The following is a 21,539-nucleotide window of genomic DNA, read 5'->3' as shown; positions in this document are numbered from 1 at the left end:
AGGAGAGACTGACTCATGATTGGTCGGCCACGAGTATTGTCTGGACCATGATCGTGACCTCCAAATGCACAAGATGGCAGAATTCCTGTCTGTAATGCTTCTTCTTCATTTATGGATCATGGGACTAAGTGCAGACGCGTCGTCCATCTTCATGTAAAGTGTCTGTTTTCAAATAATTCTGCTTGATGGTGATGATAATACATAATGTTTTCTTAATGGAACTTTTGGAATATAACGGAGTTTGTTTGCAATATCTGCTCATCTTCCTTCCTCTTAACTTTCTGGTTCTAGTGCCTTTGTTTTATTCTTTAACACATGTGCTTTTGCCTTTGATTTTCCTCCTGCACCAGTGTGTTTCCAGCCTTTGTGATTACCCACCTGCGCCGCCCTGATGTACATGCCCCCCCACCACAAACATACATAAACCCACTCATGTTTGTATTTAGTCTCTGTGTCCCCTCCTCACTGTCTGTCACTTTGTCTATTCAGTTTCGCTGTGTTCCCTCGTGAGTCTCTTCTCGTTCCCTTGTGTTTCACATCAGACTCTTTGAGTTGGGATTTTCTGTTTGCATCTGCCTGCCTGCCGGAGCCTCTGTTGGTCTATTTATGTTGAAATATCTTCACCGCACCTACCCGCCTTCTATCTGCATTTGGGTCCTGAAATCCTTTAACCACAACCGGCACGAGGACAAACACATCCATAACATACATACAGATGACTTATTAAGGTGTTGGGCCACCACAAGCGGCCAGAACATGCTTCAGTGTGTCCTGGCATTGATTTTGCAAGTCTTTGAACCCGGCTGCAAGAATGAACAAGAATGAAGGTTTGATGATCTGGCAGAGATCACCGTCACACTATTGAGATCTGGTGACTGAAGGCCAAAGAATACGATTCACATTTTTTAATATCAATTGTCTCACATACTAGCGACTGCCACTCCCATGAATTCTGACCTTAAATCCATGAACAGTTGCCCACTCTTCCACTTGAGCTCTTTTAAAGCCATTTGCTGTTGAACTAAATGGAGTGTGCTTAACCGGGCACTTCTTCAACTTTTACCCTCAGCTAATGCAAGCTTTGGCAGATGTGCTAAATTTGCCATCCTCTGTAAAAATGTAAGGCTTGAATATTGACTTTTGAAGCCATTATAACCTCTCTATCTCCTGCTTTATTCTCTTTTTGCTTTTTTAGAGGACCTGAAATGCCTGTGAAAATACTTTGCAGCATCTTCAAAACTTTCTGTTGAAACCCACATGTTTCTTCAGACTCTTGAAGGACTTGGAATTATTTGAAAACACTACAAGGGTGAAAATGTGTGAGTCTCAAAGGAATTTTTTTTTTTTTTAATAAAGCCTTCAGTGAGCAATTTCTTGGCGGATCGGCTACCCAACTTGTATTGTTATTATCACATTCCATTATGACAACTAGTGTGACAGACCTTGAACATGATGGCTACACAACTGTTCCGGGTCTCTCTCTCTCTTTTCTTTCTTCTCTTTCACCTCTCTTCTCTTCCTAATTTTTCTCGGCCCTCCCCAATTGGTTGAGGCAGATGGCTGCCCACACTGAGTCGGCTCCTGGAGGTTTCTTCCAGTCAAAGAGGGAGTTTTCCTCTCCACAGTCACCATGTGTTTGCTTGTTTTGGGAACTGTTGTACAAATAACATTTTATTTAATATAATTTAACGGTGTCGTGTTAGTTATATAAGAGGTCAAGTGTGGCCTGATGGTGGTGATTTCAAGTGGGAGTGTGAATGTACCCAACAGCTTCCATGGCAATTGGTCAGTGGCTCAAAATATTTTGGTCACTGATAAGGAAAACACACAGAGATGGATGGAAATGATCATATAAAGTTATTCCACTTAAATATAGTTACATATATACGGTATGCCTGTAAATATGTAGCAATGCTTTGCAGTTATATCTGCAGGTTTCTCTCACGCAGTGCTCTGTTGTGTGTGCACGTGAAGAAGCCTGCTCTCTGTCACCCACTGAACATGCCTGAGAGCTGAGATACAGACGTACTATTGATTCCTTTCAAGGGAAAACAGCAAAGGTTCGCCTGAAAATCAATAGATTTGTCACATTAATATGGAAGAACTGAAAGGTGAAGCTACAGAAAAAGCTACAAAAAAGAAAAACAAACAACAGCCTCTCTCTCTCTCTCTCTCTCTCTCTCAAGCTCTCTCTCTCCTTCTAATACTCACTCCGGCAGGTAAACATAGGGTTCAAACATTTTGTTTCGCCCTACGACCTACTTGTTTATTCTGGATACAACCCAATCTAACTTCCTGAATCCACACAGGCAAAGAAAAAAACAAACATCCGCAGTGTCTCTGAGGTTTCCAAAGATTTAAATGAAAAAGATCATGGCAACAAAAAGAATCTCTGTAACAGAGGTGCCTTTTTTCAGTGCGTGTCGAGGAATACTTTATCACTCTGGTGCCACGAGGGAGCAGCAGAAACAAGTTGAGAACACAACACTGACAAATCATCTCACGGTGAATGTATACTATTATAGCTATGCTGCCATCATGTGACGTGTTAATGAGCTACACCCATGGGAATGGAGCCGACTCCATCTGCTGTTGGAGTCGGCTCCAACTGTTAAAACACGTTTGTCAAAACAATAACGGTTTTCTCAAAACTGCACACAGAAAACTGAAAACCTCACACACAAAATGCTAAACCTGACACTCCCTTTGCAAGATGACTCTTTGCCATCAAATCTCTTACCTGTTCACAAAATGGAACTCATGTTTTCCTTTGGTACACACAGCTATATTTTCAAATGACACACACATACCATTCATTGAGAACACACAACTAAGCATTTGCTTGCACACTACCAAGCATTTACATACAGCACACTGAAGTACAAAACTGAAAACACAATCATCAAAATGGAACACACCATATGTATGAGAGTGACTCTGGAGAATGAGCCATTTCTCTTTTTGATGATGTATATGTAATGTAATGTAATGTAATGTAATGTAAATCCGCTGACACAGACAGCATGAGAATGCAAGTTACAGTATGGACACAGAGAGGTCAACACAGTGGGCTACAGTGAGACACTGTAGAAAAGGAACAATATTGGATTACAGGTAAAATACATGCATGTGTCAGTGCTGAATGTTGGTACTTACAAGCACAAACTCTCACCGTAACTCCTTCATGTCTGTGTTTCATTCAAATGGGACCCTGAACACTTGTTTCATCCACATGGCAGTCCTATGAAGAATACGCTCCAATGTAGAGAGGCTGACGGTCTGGACGTTTCTAAATGTAGCATGGTCAGCCAGGATCCTAGTTTTTATTTGTCTGAGTGTGAGAGAGTTGTTCTCACGAACCATATCTACAATTTCAGTCTCCTGTTCGGCTGTGAAAATGAGGTGAAATTGCTCAACAGACCTGAATGTTTAGAGATTTTAGTATTTGTGTGTTGTAGGTTGATGCTTTGAGATTATACTTGAGAAGTGTGTGCAACAACTGAACATTGTGTGTAGTGTTTTGACAACAATGTGATGTGTAATTGACATCAAAGTGTAAAGAATGAAAGACAGAGTCTAATGCAGATAAGGGAGTGTGAAGTAGTGCCAAATTGGGTCGAGCGATTGGTACATGAAGTGAAGGTTGTGCAAATTGTGCCGAATTTTAGCTTTTTGTGTGTTAACAACTGAGAAAAACTGTAATTGAAGCTGTTTAGCTGAGTTTCAGGAGCAAGACCACAACTAAAACATGCCTCTTCCAGGTATAAAAAATACCCTGCTAACGCTCTACCCCCTCCTCCATTCTCTGCAGCTCCTCTCCGTAGTATCCTGACGGGGCCCGGGTGCAACAGAGGATTCCAACTTTGGAACTTCCGCACATCTCAAATAATACTCCAAAAACCTTTTGCCTCTCATACATCATTTCCATTCTCAAAGGCGAGGGGAGGCCACAGATACCCCCACTGGGAGACCGGCACCCTCGCTCCTCTGTGGAGATTGGGAGGCAGCTCCAAGACAGATCTGTAGCCCCACACTGCATCCGGTCATGGTGCTGTGGTCAGATGGAAGAAATTCTTTGCTGCTGGTAGAGCTGACTGTGCCATTGGAGGAAGGGTGTGAAGGCAGCCCGTGAAAAGATAGAGGGCAAAAAATGCAGACCTGATTGCTGAGTGTAGAGACGGCAGATGGGACACAGAACTCTGTCCAGTGGAGATCAGTAGAGTAAATTGATGTGATTCCAGGACGTTTCTTACAAAGGATGAAAGACCATTCAAAAGTTTTGTGTGTGAGGATCTGCCCTGTGAGCTCTGACAGCGTCTGTATCAAACCATCTTAAATTAAATTCCAGGGGCAGAGACGCCATACCGAACTCAACGTGATTGTTGAAATAAATAGTCAAAGCCTTGATGTGAGCTTCTGGCCGTAAATTTGTTAAAGTGAAGGCCTCGCTCCCCCTCCCACTCAGGCACAATGTCAAGTTCTGTCACGCACACATCTGAGACCTGGAAGATATCTGAAGAAGGACAGTTGAGGCCTTTTGGCTTTGAGTCCAATCAATAGTCTTTTCAGTTATTTTGTGTGCAGCAGATCAATGGAGCCATGAAATAAAGGTCCAAAGAGTTCGGCTCATGCTCTTATCCACTTTCGGTCTTAAAGTGATTTTTCCACTTTACCTCCTGTAACTCGCTAAATGGACCAGCCATATTTTCTTATCCTTTTTCTGGATCTGCCAATGCACTGAAGAAAGGAATCAGACGAAATAAGTACTTGTTACAGAGGAGCCATGAACAAGCATGCACTCTTAGAGCATCTGGCTCCTGGAGATTTTCTCAAGCAGAGTCATTTCTGTGAAGGTCAGCTAAAATGTCTGCCTGTGGGGGACGCCCCAAAAATAGATTAGTGTCACACCCTAGATTCAATTTTGGGGAAATGCTGGGATGATAGCAGCAAAGGAACTAAGGATGTAAAACGGTTTACCTTTATTGTGTTATTGCACTTAAAGGTTCAGTATGTGGAATTCAGTGACATCTAGTGGTGAAGTTGCATGTTGCAGAATACCCCTCACCTCACCCTCTCCTTCCAAACATGACAGAGAACCTGTGGTAGCCTTCAATTATCATAAAACCTTAAAAGAGGTTTAGTTTTGTCCAGTTTAAGCTACTGTAAAAAAACATCTCCTGATGTAGATAAAAAGTAGTTTAATATGCAGGGCCCATTCTAGGGTAATGAGGTCAGTTATCAAATTTCTGACAAATCTCTCAGATCAGTTTAGCCAAAACCATGTATGTATGTATGTATGTATGTATGTAAGTATGTATGTATGTATGTATGTATGTATGTATGTATGTATGTATGTATGTATGTATGTATGTATGTATGTTTATCAATACAAACACAGAAGACCATTACTTATTAAAAATTGTTTTAAACCAGTTGAAAACACTTTAAACTACATACATATGCACCAGTAATCTTGTAAAATGTCACGAGAAATATTTTTCCGCAGAAATAATTATGATACTTTTGTAATTTGACATAGAATTTGGATTGTGTGGGCTCTAAAGATGTTATTTTACATTGTTGTATTATTTATAGTAAAGGAGTGGAAGCAGTTCATTTTCTACCACTAAAGTACATATTGACACAACTTAAGTGATTAACAGCAACAGAGTCACATCCATCCATATTAATCGTGCAGCTCAGAATATGTCACTGCAGAAAAACAAACTTCTGTTTACAAGAATAATAAACTGTCCATGGATTGATGTTTACCGTGTTCAACCAGATGAGGGCAGTGTATCACAGCACTGTGGCTCAGCCTGTGGGACGTGTGTTCGTCTACACAAGCACATTGACCCAGAGGAGGATAAACCAGCCTGAGGTAAATATTGGGAACAGATCCACCAATCTGCTTTGAAGCGTCATCTTGAGTTATCACTGACATCAGGCAGAACAGTGAGGCAGCAGCTTCTAACACTCTTATATCCGCTGGCTGTTACAGGCTGGATGTGGTTGCCAGTTTATTATACCCTGTTCCCCCTCCTCTTCTCTCTCTTTTCTCTGATGTGTGAATTGTCTCACCTCTCCTATGCACAGATGTTGTGTTGTCTTGTGCAGTTATTGTCTGCCAAATGATTATCACATGTGTGCAGAAGAGGGAGCACAAGCAGATTTTCACTGAATGAGTTGTCTTTTTTTTTTGCACATGAGCTTTATCTGCTTTAAATTGAGCAGCAGCGCCTTTTGTAAAAGCGCCTTTTATTGCACCGTTGTTTTATGTAAGCAGATTCGTGCACAAACAGCACCTAGACAGACGAGTAGCGAGGGCGTATCTATGAGATGCTGCACTGATGAATAAGTAATGGGCCGTCCTTTCAAGTGCGTCTTTGAACAGTGTTGAAGTTATTAACCCCATGGAAACTGGAGACGGCTGAAGTCTCCCAGTCTATAAACCTCTTATCCTGGCCCTTCCCATACCGCCCCCACCCCGCAATCTTACTGGAATAAGGCCCCCCCACTGAGCCTTCTTTCATCAGGGTGAAGAAACTGAGACCTAGACACAAAGCTCTCTTGTACACATGGGCAAATATACACAGACGCATGCACGCATTTAGAGGACTGCACTTTTGTTCTAGGCCGTACAACAGACTGCAGACTGTGGTCCTGTGGCTACAGGGTCCCACCAGGGGACCTCCAGTTTTTGGAAATGACACCAGAGACAGCTGTGTGCCCCACATCCCATTCATTATGTGTCTCCACGAGCACATTTTTCACATTAAGCAGTGTACGGGACTAGAAGAGTTAAAATTACACAGTCTAATTTTGGCTGCATCTATGAAAAACAGCTTAACTCTGCTGCACAAGCGATGACATTGACAAGTAGCAGCCATTCAGACGAGTGGGTGCATCATACATCATTGTTACTCACAGCTTGAGCTTCAACCTGGCCCCCCCCCCCCCCAGTTCTCCATACCCAAATCATACCGCAGCCGTGTGTGGCGAACCCGCGACTCAGAGGAGAAAGCCACTGAATTAAACAGTTTGAAATATGGCTCGGCTCCTCCAATGTCCTCACATCATTTAAGAAGTACAGCCATGAAAACACATCTATCAACAGCAAAGAATCAATTTTCTGCGGAGACATAACAAAACCATTACTTTTCTTTGAAGATCTATAGTTTAAACACTGTTGAGGTCAAAACTCACTTATTCCTGCCCGGACGGGGAGAACACAACGTATGGGAGTATTAAAACCTTTTCAATGATCCAAACCTGAATATATTCACGACCAGTCAGACGAGAAATATTCACCTTCTGTCTGTCTGACAGAAGGATCTATGGCCCTTGTGTTCAGACTGTAGTCCTGAAGGAAATTTAAAGGGAGGAAGTCTGACCTCCACTCAGTGATTAGGCCCTTTGCTTCAAAGAGGAGCTTTTTGTCTTATGTCCTTTCCAGTAAAGCTGCTCCAGTGGCAGCTGATATTTTGGGGGTATTTTAAACTCTTGATATAGCCTACTAAACTTCACTGGTCATATTCTTATGGTTTTTGACAAACCATTGAAGTTGTGTCTATAAGTGATTTTTAGTTGCTTTTATAATTTCAAAAAAGGGATTTGTTATTCTGTGATGGCATTTAAGTTTGTTTCTAATTTCCTACATATAGGTTTTCTTTGTTATGTCTGATGTTTTTTTTATCCTAACTTCATTGTTATGCTGTTTATTTTCACCAGGACGCTATTGAAAAAGCAATTCTTAATTTCAGTGACATAAAGATTATACAGGTACAAAAGAGCCTCACAGAGTTCACCATTACCTTAATAAGTCAAATTAAGATATGAAAAACCATGTGAGGTTAGATAAAACCTTTTTTGAATCCAATACATATATTAATTTGTTTCACAGTTCTTATTTTTAATATTAATAATGTTATGGGAGTTCATTTTCATTCCAAAATGTATCGCATGTCTACACGTCTGGCTACAGGAACCGAAAAGCCTCTGGCAGCGTCTGAAATCATTATCAAATAGGCAGAGGAGAAGTAAATCAATGAATTAATAATAAAGAGCTTTACCGCCTCTGCGTGTTTTTGACACAGAGCCGTGGCTTTCACTGAGAATATCTTCAGAGTCAAAGCCCTGAAGAGGATACTCTGAATAAAGCAGCTAGCCGCAGCAGCTACTGCTCGCTCTTCGCTTGCTTCAGTAATGGGTAGCTACCATAAAAAAGCCTTGTTAAGCTAAAGAAAAGGAGAGTTTGGCTATTGAGTGCTGACTTAATTTAAATAAGCACCAATTACTGTAGCACTGCTGTGCTGAGTTACTTAAGGACTAAAACATTAAACATTCAAAAGTTCAAAAGATATTGTAAAATTTATGCAGTTAAATCAAATTTCAAAAAATTTAATTTTGTTTTGGAAGCCCAATTAGGCTAAGAGTACTGTGCCTGTTCAACATTTTCTCATTGATTACATTTGTATCCCCTTGACAGTCTTAAGTTGTTATTATGAATTGCCCAAAAAGTCTGCATATATTGTAATTATTGATGTGTTGTTGAAGTTGAGCAAAAATAAATACCTCACATCTTCGTTTCCCATGATCATTTATCTTTGCAACACGATTCAGTGTCTATTGGATTTCGACTCAAGGCTGCAGGTTCAAAACTATAAAATCCGACAATGTCACTTTGAGACTTTGCAAAACTGTGAGTGACTTTTTACTTGACATTTTCGAGCTCCAGATTGAAATGTTTTCCAAGTTGGAAAATAATCACTTTATATAAACCATGTCACAATTTGTTTCCATGCTGATCCAGGCCAATAATCAGAAAATGACTGCAAGGTACCGGACATGTGCCAATTGGGCCCCTTCTGGGTCATGGGCCCCACCCTTCACTCTTTTTCAATGTCAGCCCCTGTCATGTGCTCAACCAGACACACTGATGGCAAATGAGGTCCAATGAACACGGTCTCTAACTCTTCCTATAAACTCTACCTCCCATCAACCCCCCCCCCCCTCTCTCTCTCTGCGTCCCTCTCTCTCTCCCTCCCTCTCTCTCTCTCACTCGTTTGGCTCAGTGAAGAACTCAGAGAAAGAGAGAGACTCCCCTCGGCTCTTGTCAGTGCGCGCCACACACAGCTCCGTACAGGCTGTTGCTGCGGCCGGAGCACCTGCATGAACGGAGGACGGAACAAAGACGGAGACAAGTGAAAAGCTCTGCGTGGACATTAGTGAGCAGGGGACACCGGAGAGGAACATACTGGAGAAGGGGCTGGACCGGCGGGAGGAGCGCACCATGGCCGCGAAAGAGAGCTCATCGGCGGGCTTCGTCAGCGTAAGCCGGGAAATGACAGGTGAGCCCGGACAGGAGGTGACTTATTCTGATGGGGGGGGAAGTGTGTCTGGATCTTTCTATGCTTAGTTTCCTGACAGGACGGGAGGAGACGCGCTCGGTTAGTTTGTCCCCACTGCTCTTTTTAACTCGCATCAAGGCTCTGACTGTTTTAGAAACATGCAGGAAAGGTGTCCTGTCCACAGGCTGAAATCCAGAGGCTGTGACACGATGATGCGCCGGGGACGTGTGTGGAGCACATGGGTCCTGCAGCGATGTCCCGGGTCTATACGCTGTCTGTGTTTCTGGAGAGTTTACACTTGTGCAGCTCTGGTGCGCGTTCACCGAGGAGTTTTCGTCTGTCTCTCCCTCTCTTCTCCTCGTGCGCGCGTGTGCGTGGGAGTTATCGTGCGACTGGGAGCGCTTTGCGTGCAGCGAGGCAGCGTGCGTTCAGCTGAGCCTCTCTCTGCTCTATATTGGACACACACACACACACACACAAACACACACACACAAACATGCATACACTGACCTCAGAGGACGTTACGTTGATATCCTCTGGACTTACTTAGTTTTGACTTGCCTCCTAACCCTTAACTTAACCTGAACTAAAAACTAACCTGAACCATATGTACTACTTGCCTATCCTTCACAGTCTCATTAGCCTAAACCTGAGCTTGACCTATCCTTAAAGCATGTCTTCACCTTAAAGATGTTTGTCCCCACATAAGAGACAAGTGAGATGGTGGAAACAGATTCAGGCGCCCGCCCCCCCCTCAACACACAGCTATAAGACACTAGGACTGTGGAGGAGGTCTCCTGGTCCAGACAATCTCAGTGTTTAAGCCAGAAACGGTCTTTAAAGAGGTAGCAAAGACGTGCACACACACGCACATGCACACGCACTCACTGACACCAACATGTTTGGATGTTAAGGTGTTTAAGAAGTTGTGTCTCTCACGGCTAATTACCCTGAGGCGGCGCGTTAAATCCCGCTGTTTACCAGCTCAACCTGGTCAAGCCCCTTCTGTCTGGCCTGGTGATAAGAGCCAGGCTGCATAAGGCCATTAACACACCTGCCCCGGGAAGGATAAAAAAGGGGGGAGGTGGTGCTCCATGGGGGTGGTATGGGGTGGGGGGGGGGGGGGGGGGGGGATTGAGTGCACAGATCCATCTCGGTGTCAAGAGGTCGTTGGGACATGACAGGGAACTGAGGATGAGCAGGAAGAAAAGGGACTTATCCATCCGTGGTGCTTCCGCTTCCCTCCACCCACACCTCCTGCCTCTCTCACACCCCCTTGGGAGCAGATGCCGAGGTCACACCACCGGCCCTTTTGGGGGGGCTTCAGTGTGTTAAAAGGTTTAAGCGATTGGATCTTGCCCAGCTTAACGTCAGTAACTCTCTGTGCATCTTCGGCTGATCCCTCCGATTGGTGATCATCCCCCCCCCGGCCCCCAGCACCACCATAGTACCGTCCCTGCCTCGGCCTCCCTGCATCTGGTGCTGCTCGCTCAAGTGTGAGCGCCGACTTCAAGGTTGTGGCCCGGAGGATGTGGAAAGTGAGAAACATAAGTGTGCAGCAGTGGGAGAGTTGGGCGACTGACACAATGGAGCGCCGTGACACAGTGTGACGCACTGTACCTCCATCTGGTGGGCTCCACGAGCGCATATGTAGTACGGGTGGCCCCGCTCGGGACTGCGAAATATCGCACACAGCTCGCGGGCACATGTGTGCGTTTGCGGTCAGGGAGGTATAGGGGGATGTTGTGTCGGTGAATAGCAGGTCGTATTGTTATGGAGGAGATGTAAATGGAGGAGGCCTCTTGTACGGTTCAGCGAGCTTCAACAGGGTCGCCTGGCACGATGGAGCAGAGGCCCCCATAGACTGCATCTCTGGAGCTTGTGTTTTGCTCCTTTTGAGATGAGCTAGGCTGTTTTTTTTCTTCTTTCTCTGAGGCTAAAAATAGCCCAGTTATGAGTCCTATTCAGTTAGAGGTTGTGTGTGTGTGTGTGTGTGTATGTATGTGCGTCTGCCTGTCCTCATCTCTGTGTCTTTGGAGCTGTCTCTGTGAATGTTCCCCCCTGTGTGGCTGATGTAAGGAGTAGTTCACCGGTCTCTCTCCTAAGATGCTGACAGCATCATCAGCTCCAACATGGAGACATTACATTGGTGTGGGCACAGCTTCTGATTCACGGCTTCATTCAAACGGAACAGAATCTCAAACAAGCAAACAAAAGCCCCAGGATACCAGAGTTACTTCTGTGTGTCTGTTGAAAAATTGTCACCTGCTGGTGTCCTAAATATTTCATGCCTTACACACTGTCCCCACAAATTCATTATATCGCATGAGATTCAGCTGAACAGACTTCTCACGATGTGTTTTGGCCTCTCATCAGCACCCTAGCTGCTTTAAATCACCAAAATGCAAATTTTTACCGACACCTTCCACATTGCAGATAACATTTTTATTGTATCCATATAATTGGAGTGTTTTGGAAACAAAGAAGTCTCAGCTGATTTCACACATGTCCACTGTTACGTTGTGTGATGAGGATGTGCCAGAAACGTCAACATCAACGTACCAGTTAGCCCTGCTGGGTCTAATTACAAGTTGACAGCAACATTTTGTGTGACTTTACCGGATTAATGGCCTTCACTAACCTCACCTCACCTGATATCCCAAAGTTCCCTGCGCATACTCACAATGTTTTTCTCTGGTATTTGATGGACCAGTGACTTTATTGCCACCTACTGGCCTGGCATGCTTGTTTGCGCGATAGTTTTGTAGTTGTTTTTTTTGTTCCTGTCTAAAGGAAATAATTTGTAAATGAAGAAAAAATTTAGGGGGAAAATATCCACTCTAGTGTCGACCAGGCCTATATTCTCTGGGATGTAGAGCTAACTTTACTAATGAAGGTCATGGTAGTAGCACAGTGTACACGTGGATAACAAATATAACGAAAACACCACAGTGCTTCATCTCCTTGGTATTGATTCCTTTAAGTCTCTGTATCTCTACTGGAGGGATGAACTCTGCTCTCGGTTGACAAAACAATCCGATCTCAAGGTCCACTTTCTCACTTTTGACCAGGTCTGTGACTAACCATCGTATTCCTATCCTATAGATAGCACTTTAGCAGTTTCTCTAAGTGTTCCCACTCCACTGAAGATGAGTTCTGGCATCTTTGCTTAAAAAGTACTGAAACAACAAATATGTTAGCTGAAGAGTTGGAGAGTTGATGTATGGTGTGTTGTCACATGATCTTCGTCGGCAGCTGAACTCTTTGTCATGTAACTGCAGATATTTAGAATTACAGGATCTCCTTAAAATATACTTTTATGCTTGATTGTGTTTGAGTCTTAGATCACTTTTAGTTGTGACCTTATTCAGGTTTTTAATTATTACTGTTAAAGTATTACTTATTGTGAGTTATTTCGGTCACTTTAGAGGGCTTGGAAACCGTGGAGGTTGACACTTCAATCTTTATCATCAATCCGATGATGAAGATTCTGTTCCAGCTCCAGAAGGAATAATTCTTAGATCTTGATGGATATTATTTCATCTGCTGCTGTTGTCAAGGTTGAGAATAAATGATGTGATCTCTATTTGCTTTGGTGATATTGATGGAGATCGCTGATTAATATGCTTAACTGTAAAACATATCTATGTTATCTTTTTCAGTATTAAATAAATTGTTGTCTGCTGTCACAGCAGCTGATCCTTGGTCTTATGATGCCTTATTATCTTCACCAAGGTTACGGTTATGTTTTCATAGCTGTTTGTTTGTTTGTGCCTCTCTCTGTAAGTAGGATTATGAAAAACCTCCTGAACATATGCCACTGAAACTTGGTGGTAGGATGGGGTGTAGTCCAAGGAAGAACCCATCGACCTCCGGAGCAGATTCAATTATGGTGATGGATACAGGATTTTCTCTCTCACTCGTTAGATTTTTCAAATATTTCAAGAAATAAGGCAGAGTTACTGATGAACTGATATGTATGAGTGTATTTCAGTGTTTGGTGCAGCTTTAATGGAACTGTTTGGCCTTGGTGGAGGTGTGTGCGCTACTGACTGCAAGTTTATAAATGATTCCAGTAATTTCTACATAGTGCGGCATTAGTTTGGGAAAGAGATTTTAGGTCTGCAGGAAATTGGGTCATTGGGAAGCTTCTGTGTCAGAAGAGAGATTTATTTGAGGGGCAGTGTGGTGGTTAAGACTGTTGCCTCCCAGCAAGAAGGTTTGATTCCCAGGTTCAGGTGGAGCCTTTCTCCGTGGAGTGTGCGTGTTCTCCTCATGTCCTGCATGGGTTCTCTTCGGGTTCTGTTCCTTCTGCCCACAGTGCAAAGACATATGGTTTTGTGTTAGGGTTAAATGAAAACTCTTAATTGACCGCATAGGTCAGAATGGTTATTTGTCTCTACATTGGCCCGGTCCAGGGTGTACCCCACCATCTGACTCCAGCTCCGCCCAGGACCCTCAAGAGCATCACTGGTTTATAGATGAAGGATAGATATTAATGGGTGAAAATCTGTATCACAAGAAACCCTAATTCATATTTATCCAATATTTTCATGTATCAAGCATACGCTGGATGAGTCTTGGAGCAGATGCTTTAGCCGGGGAAAGAGGCATGATGCAGAATAAAAACTGTGTTCGCTACAGTCACATTCAGTGTTTCCACTTTTACTGTTGCACTGGGTCACCTCTTGTGTCTTATTAGCTAATATTTGCTGGCAGTCTCTTTTCACAGTTGTCATTAAATAGCTCCAATGTTGTTTTCAGTGAGTTGTGGACGGGTAACAAAGTTTTATATGAGTAGATAAACTTGCTCCATCTCGTTCGTGTCGCTACTCATTTACTGTGCTTTCTCTTTTCATGCCCCCCTTTTAAAAGCTTTCTACTGTGCATCTGAGTGCATATCAGGGCAGCACTTTCCTGATGTTATGTGTTTACATAATATAATGAGCTCTCCTTTTTTTTTCCCTCTTCTTTTTTTTTTCTGCTCCTCCCTCCAGAGAGCATCAAGAAGGTGCTGGACAAGCAATCCGCCAAGTTCGTCCGAGCCATCAAGCAGGACACCAGGAGCGGCAAATCCGAGGACAGGATCCTGGTGAGAGATGCCGAGCAACACCCTCACACCACGCCTAGCCACCCCCCACCCCCCCACCACTAGTTAAGAGGGAGCGTCTTAATGGGCGAGGTGTGTTGAATATGGAACAGTGCGGCGCCGGCTCGTTAACGGACAAAATGTAAATCCATGGAAGTTAATTGCGACAGATTGGAAGAGGCACGAGAAGTCACAGATTACACATCCTGAGACGCACAGCAGACGCGTTGGAAAATCAGGTTTGAGGCAGATGCTGCCTAAGCAGAGTGAAGTGGACACCAGGCCATGGCCTACTGAGTCCAGCCTCAGAGTTTATTAGATGTGGCAGGATGGCCTTAATGCCCCAGGCAAGAGGGTGTGTGTGTGTTACCCTTACATGCAGAGCCATCCTTTATTTATTTATTTATTTATTTCTCAGCGCGTGTGTGTGTGTGTGTGTGTGTGCTTGTGTGCTTGCGTACATGCCAGAGGGTGTGTGGGCAGCCTGCGATGTTTTCCAGGAGCGTGTGCAAGCCAACGCCACCGCTGTTATTGGGAAATTGTCAATTAGTCAACCACATTGGTGACTGATCAGATAGTCGTGCACGCTCTTGCTGTGCACCGGAGCCAGCTCGTTTCTTCATCTGAAGACACACACCAAAAAAAAAGGACCAGCTGATAAGCGGATCAAATATTTTAATCTGCACTTCTCTGCACTTCTCCGCTATTCTTTCTCCCCCGTCTCCTCCCTTCTTCCATCTATCTCCATCATTACCGCACGTCCCCTCTATTTTTGTCGTCCCCTCTCTTTGTGTCCTCTCTCCCTCCCCTCCTAATCTGTCCATCTCGATTATTCTCCTCCCCGTCACCACCCTCCTCCACCTCCTCCCCCATGCACACCAGCCAGCCGCCTCTCACTTTTCCTCCGTCTCTTCCCTTTTGTGCCCTTCCCTCCATCTTTACTCAAACCTGTAAAAGGTTATTGAGCTCCTCTTTCCATCAGAGGCAATTCAATTAGGTCTCTGCCTTATGAGAGTTTTTTTTTTTTACTATCCAAATGGGCCTTGGCTGCTGCTGCTTCCACAGCTCTGAATTCTTTCAAAGAAAGGGAGAGCGGGGAGGGGGGGGGGGGCGAGGGAGAGAGAGGAGAGGAGGGAGAGAGGAGGGAGAGAAGAAGAGAGATGGATGTAGGCATTCATTCTTGCACGTTGTCAAGGTCCTCCCCCTCTAAAAGGCAATATTTTAACCCTAATGGATAAATTTGCCTGGATGTATGAATGGTGAAAAGATGAGAGTTTGTAAATGGACTGTTTGTTTCAGTCTCTCTGGGCATTGTGCACAACATATTCACATGCTTTAAAATGTCATACATGGCAGTCTGAGGAAGTGGAGTGTTTTGAGCATTGCTTCCCTAATGCAAAGCTGAAGTTTAATAGTGAAAATAATTTTTCCAAGCCCGAAGGCGAGGCGTTCTCTTACCTTTATCCTCCCTTTCATGTGGATCTCCCCCTTCACGGCTGGAGTAGATTTAGCAGGTCGAACCAGTGCAGGATTATAGCTTTCATTTCTTTTCCACTGCTTTAAGTTTGCTGAAAGAAGAGTTTCTAAAAATGCTTTGTATCAAGTTTATATTTACTGCTCAGGGGCATATATCAGCTGAAACCCGATTGGGCTCTGAAGTGCCCCTGCCCCTTCGCTGATCTTTTTATAATTTTTTTCATTAAACTTGTCATTTTCTAACAATAATGCTGACAGTTTGTTAATAATTTTTATTTTCTAAGCTTTCTTGAAGTACACAATATTCCCGTGCTGAAATGAGGAATAACTTTCAAAATATATTCGATGATCTGTGGCTTTGCTCAACACTATAGATCTAACGGTAAACAAGGAATATGCAGCACAGTGAATCAAGTATTATGCATTGATGTTTGACATGTAATTGGCCCCTCCCGGTAAATTGCGGCCCCTGATATGGAAAAATGCGTTCCCCACGTTACTGCTCCATCTACGAAAGTCTTTGTTCTGCATCTTGCGCTTTCTTTGTTTCCCCCGTTTTTTCCCCTGGAGACACTGCTGTCTGTCTGTGTTGAATGTACCAGCCATCATGCTGCAACACACAAGCACACACAAGCACACGCAAGCACGCACACACACATGCGTGCTTGCGTGTGTGTGGGTTCATGCTGAACCCAGGGAGGGCTCAGCATGACATCCAAACGCCACCCAGGGCAATGCGCTGGAGAGCATCAACATGCATGTTTCTCTCATGGGTGTGCACAAGCACAAACACACACGAACACACACACACATGCAGTTTGTCATGTGCAGGGGGCATCTACTCAGAAACACATGGTTCAGTGCATCAAAACTTGCTCACATTCTCACACTTCCGGCCGTTATTAGATCAGCCCATCTGACGATTAGAGCCAAGCCAGGAAACAAATCTTCAAAGACGGAGACAGGGGGCGATGGTGTTGGTGGGGTACCGGGGGGGGGGGGGTGTTGGCAGAAGAGGGGAGGGCATCCCACTAGAGGCAAGGGAATAGACAGGGTGTGTGATGAGGTGTGATGCCCTAGTTAGCGATTAGGCTCTTCCGCCACTTATTTATCCTGATCGGCCGATCCGTTTTCTCCTTTGTTGACTTCCTTCGCCTTCTACCTAATGACGGGGCCTATTACTGGCTGAGACTTGCCGCTGTGTGACACTCCCGAGCACACTTGGGCACTCGCTTGTTTCCACTTAGTTTCTGCAGAGGTCCCGCTCGTGAGAACTCCAGCGGGACTGAGGTTTGAGGTCATGTTTAGGGCCATTACTTTTTAAAGATGTGGCTGTGGTCGTGTGTGTGGACGTGTCGCTCTGGGGGATGGTTACAGCACGGATGATATTTAGGAAGTTGGTGTAAGTAATATATATATATATAATGATGATTTATGGTCAGCAGTCCCTTTCTATTGGCTTTGTTCCACAGAAAATAATCCATGCCTCAAAGTCAATACTTAATATTATACCTAACATTCTCTTCTTCTTTCTTATTGCTATGACACTGCTGCTGCTTCTCTCTACTCTGTACAGTCTTTTGTTTTCTTCTCAGAGATCTGCTTTTATCTGTACTTCTGGGTTTACAGAAGTAACCGAACGGTGAAGCCTCCCGGGACAAACTAAATACAAATACTTTAAATGAAATTCATAGACTTGAAATTCAATTTGATAACAGACCATTTTCGGTCTGAGTGAACATCCCTTAGTGTCTGACTTGTTTGTGGTCACCATTGTATTGAATCTTCAATATCTCTCTTGAGATTCATTTCTTTAATATTCCACATCTAATTCCCCTTTTCTGAGTTGTCGTTTTTGTTCTTTTAATTTTCCTGCAGTTGTTATTTTGTCATGTCTACCTTTTTGTTTTCAATCTTCTGTATTTATTTTCTGTCTGGTTGTTTTTTAACCTCATCCTCATGAATTAATCTTCTCTCTTGACCTCTGTGTCTTTCCTATGTTATTGAATTTGTATCAGTCTTTGTGTTGTTAAATTATGTTTGTTCTTCAGTGCTCCGTCTAGTCTAAACTACATCACTGACTTGTGGTTGGGTGATTTGTCCCGACACGGAGGTGACTCACTGCTGGTAAATGGATTTGTACAGATGTATAATATGTTCAGTGGATTGGGAGAGGGAGGTTTCCAATCCGTCTCTACAAACAGAGGTTTAAGGACCAGCTGGGATTCTTTCATGAAGATATGTTACTGGTTTCATTGTGGGAAATGTAGGAGGTTTTGGAGGTCATCTGAACGTCAGACTTTTCAGTTTGGTAAAGTAACTCGTGTGAAAGGGGCCTCAGACCATGGTCAGGGCTAACAGACCATAAAGTCCGGATCTAACTGAAATAGTTTCACAGTTTCAATAAGTGTTTTCACACTGCAGATAGTTCAGACTTTGGAACCGTTTGCAAGAAGTCAGCTTTCAACAATAGAAAAAGAAAACAATTGGATAGTTGAATTGCTTGAGGCCTCTGATAATGTTTCTTGACGAGGTCGTTCATTAAAATGTTGGTAAAACCTCGATCAACAAACTGATGCGCTTCCTTAATTTTCAGAATTCAAATGGAAAGACTTCTTTTTTTAATGCACTTAAAAATGTAGCAAATTCAATAGAACACATGTCCGTCTGCAAACCAATCAATGGTTCGTATCGTAAGATGCAGCCCCCAGATGATAATGACCGGAACAAATGTCATAGAAAAGTTTCAGCGCACTATAATAAATGTGAAACCCAAACTAAGCAGATCAAATTTAAACAATGGAACAAAGACCTGAACCTGGTTTTGGCTCATTGCACCTCCCCGTATGAAAACGACCTAAAAGACGAGATCTTTTGTTGGATGCCCGACCCAAAAAGAGGTCACACACCTGAATGGTGGTGAGACGATCAACAATTCAGTTCTCGATTTTTCTCGAATATTTGCTTTAGTTTTGTGAGTTACTCGATTCATGTTCCCTGGGCTCTGTGGAAAACATGGATTATCCTGGTGAAGTTAAGTAAATTGAATTGAAATTGGACTGTTCGGCTTTAGCGCAGCAGCAACCCTAATATTCTAAATGTAGTTGGACACCAAACAGGAGAATCAAAACATCCCTCAACCTGTCAGCCTAAAACCTGTTTTTATAGAATCATAATTAATCCAAACTTAAAATCAACACTTGAACATACAACAGTGTGATTAAAAAATAGCAAAGGTGAGAGAAGCCATTTGAGAAAAAGGAATTTTGACTTTTTAGTTTTGTTAAACATGGAGGAAAAGGCGAGGTTTATGGCCTTTATTGCAGCCAGCCACTCGATGGCTATGAAGGGGGTTTGGCTTCACTTTCCAGAAGCAGACATTTCCATATACAGTCTGCGATACAGCCAATTTTAATTAAAGTTAGTTTTTATTGGTTTGGACAAGGATTCTATTGACACCAAGGTCAAATTCAACCCTTTGCAATTCTTACAGTATTAATCTTAATGTGTTTGTAACCATTGAATCAATGTATATATTGTTATTCACTTGCTTGCTGTGTTATCATTTCCTCATCTCACTTAATCTGATTGATACATTTTTTGACACCAGAAAGACTTCAGTGTGTTGGTGCAGAGAGCAGTGCAGCTGCCAAGCAACGTGTCTTTTTCAGAGCAGACAGACGGGAAGATTTCCAAAGGCATTTTTATTGGCGTCTATGACTTCATCATCTTCATCATCATCATCACTGCTCAATGAATCCAGGTGGAAGTGATTTTTGGACGAAGAATGGTGTTGACTCCCAGGCCAAGGACCCAGTCTATATTCAAGCCTGGGATTGTTTTGTTCCGCTAAGGAGGATGGTTGTTTGTCTGTAAGCAAGATTTGTACGGAATATGGGTAGATAGATTCCCATGTCACTTTGTGGAAGAAAACTAAAATCTATTAATGTTAGAAATCAGGTGCGGTTTGGCCTTTGCGAAGACGTTTACATTACATTTCATTGAGCTGATGCTTTAATCCAAAGCCACTTACAATAAGTGCATTCAACCCCGAAGGTACAAACCCAGAACAACAAGAATTAAGAAAGTACAATTTCTTCAAAAATAAAGCAAAACTACAAAGTGCTATAAGTAAGTGCTATTTCAGAGCTACTACATTTTTAGTTTCCAAATTATTTTTTTCAAGGTATAGTTGGAAGAGGTGTGTTTTTAGTTTGCGGCGGAAGATGTGTAAACTTTCTGCTGGCCTGGTTCCTAAATGGTGGAATAAGCTCTCCATTGACATTGCTCATTCCATCATTTAGGAGCCAGGACAGCAAACCGTCGTGATTTTGATGAGTGTTTAGCTCGCAGTGAGGGAGCAACAAGCCGATTGGCCGAAGCAGAACCGAGTGAACGGACTGGAGTGTAACGTTTGCCCATGCCCCTGATGTAGACTGGACCTGATCCGATCACATCACGGTGTTCGCAAGTAGAATTTTCTTTTAAACGAATGCGGGCAGCCACTAGTAGCCAGTGAAGGGAGCGGAGGAGCTGTGATGTGCACTCTACTGTGTGCCATTCTAGATTGTTGGTGGGTTTGTATGTTTGCTAGATCTCTCAAAAACTTTGGAAGGATTACCACAACCCTTGGTGAAAGGATGCATTAGCACTTTCTTTACATTGCAGACGTTTGGTGACCGAGTGCCATTCTAGTGGTTTGCGTGTGGACCGATCCTGCTGGACGGTGACTAGATGACCACTGAGGCTAAATCTGAGCCAAAGCTGAATCCAGTTTCCTTCCAGCTACAAAAAACAAATGTATTGCGGCAAACAAAGTCCGACAGCAAGAGACACTCGCTGGATTACATAATCAGCCTAAACATTTTAAGTGGTGAAACGGTGAAACATTGCTTCCGGCTGAGATGACACTTTTGTTGCAGGGAGACTCAGACTGTGCATCGAACTGTGAAAGAAAGCACAGTACAAAGCAGCAAAGCAGAGACGACTCCATGCCAGCGGCACAACCTTGTATTCTCTCAGTCTCCCAAAAACACTTCAAATTTTGTTGTTGTGTTTGTAATATGCTTGCATAATGGAGAACATTACCGCTGCATCATCCATGGTTTTCTATTCACAGGTTTTTCCCTCCGACATACTCGTCGCGGAGTCATTTTCTCTGCAAGTATCCAGGATTTACCATTTGATGGCGCGTGGCGAGAGCTCTGCGCTGTAATTAGGACTCTGCTTTCCTTTGATTATCATAACACATGTTGGTAGCCTATGGCGGGGAGACTATGAAATGTGACGGCTGACCTTCTCTTTTTTTTTTCCTGTGAGTTGCAGAGAAAGTGTGAATTAGTGTTTTCAAAGGCCACTCAGAGTGTCTCTGTCGGTTTTATCTTTTCATCCTACTCATATCCTTTCTCTCCATGCCTCTGTCTCTCCCTCTCTCTTCTCGTCTCCCTGCATCAACCCACCTCTCTGTTTCTCCCGCTCGCCTCGCCACTTGGCCTCTCCCACCCCCGCTGTTCGTCTCTGTCTCATCCCACATTCTCACATGTGCTCACATTTTATATTTCCCCCTCACCCTATTTTTTTTTTATCCGCTCAGCCAATTCACCCACTCCCCTCCACTCTTCCTC

General features: G+C 43.5%; 1 protein-coding gene across 4 annotated transcripts in view; it reads left to right on the top strand.

Annotated features, from left to right (window-relative positions):
- The first annotated feature begins 9,136 nt into the window (after nucleotides 1-9,136).
- Nucleotides 9,137-21,539, top strand: part of carmil3 (capping protein regulator and myosin 1 linker 3) — a 92,312-nt gene continuing 79,909 nt past the window's right edge. For all 4 annotated transcript variants that reach the window (XM_062405286.1, XM_062405288.1, XM_062405285.1 and 1 more), the window contains exons 1-2: nucleotides 9,137-9,350; nucleotides 14,348-14,442. In XM_062405286.1, the coding sequence (XP_062261270.1) occupies nucleotides 9,293-9,350; nucleotides 14,348-14,442 (153 nt within the window). In that variant the 5' untranslated portion in view covers nucleotides 9,137-9,292. The remainder of the gene's footprint in view (nucleotides 9,351-14,347; nucleotides 14,443-21,539) is intronic.

This window comes from Platichthys flesus, chromosome 14, assembly GCF_949316205.1.
Source record: "Platichthys flesus chromosome 14, fPlaFle2.1, whole genome shotgun sequence".
Lineage (NCBI taxonomy): Eukaryota > Metazoa > Chordata > Actinopteri > Pleuronectiformes > Pleuronectidae > Platichthys > Platichthys flesus.
Note: the sequence above shows the minus strand (reverse complement) of the source record. Positions and strands in the feature narration are given on the sequence as shown.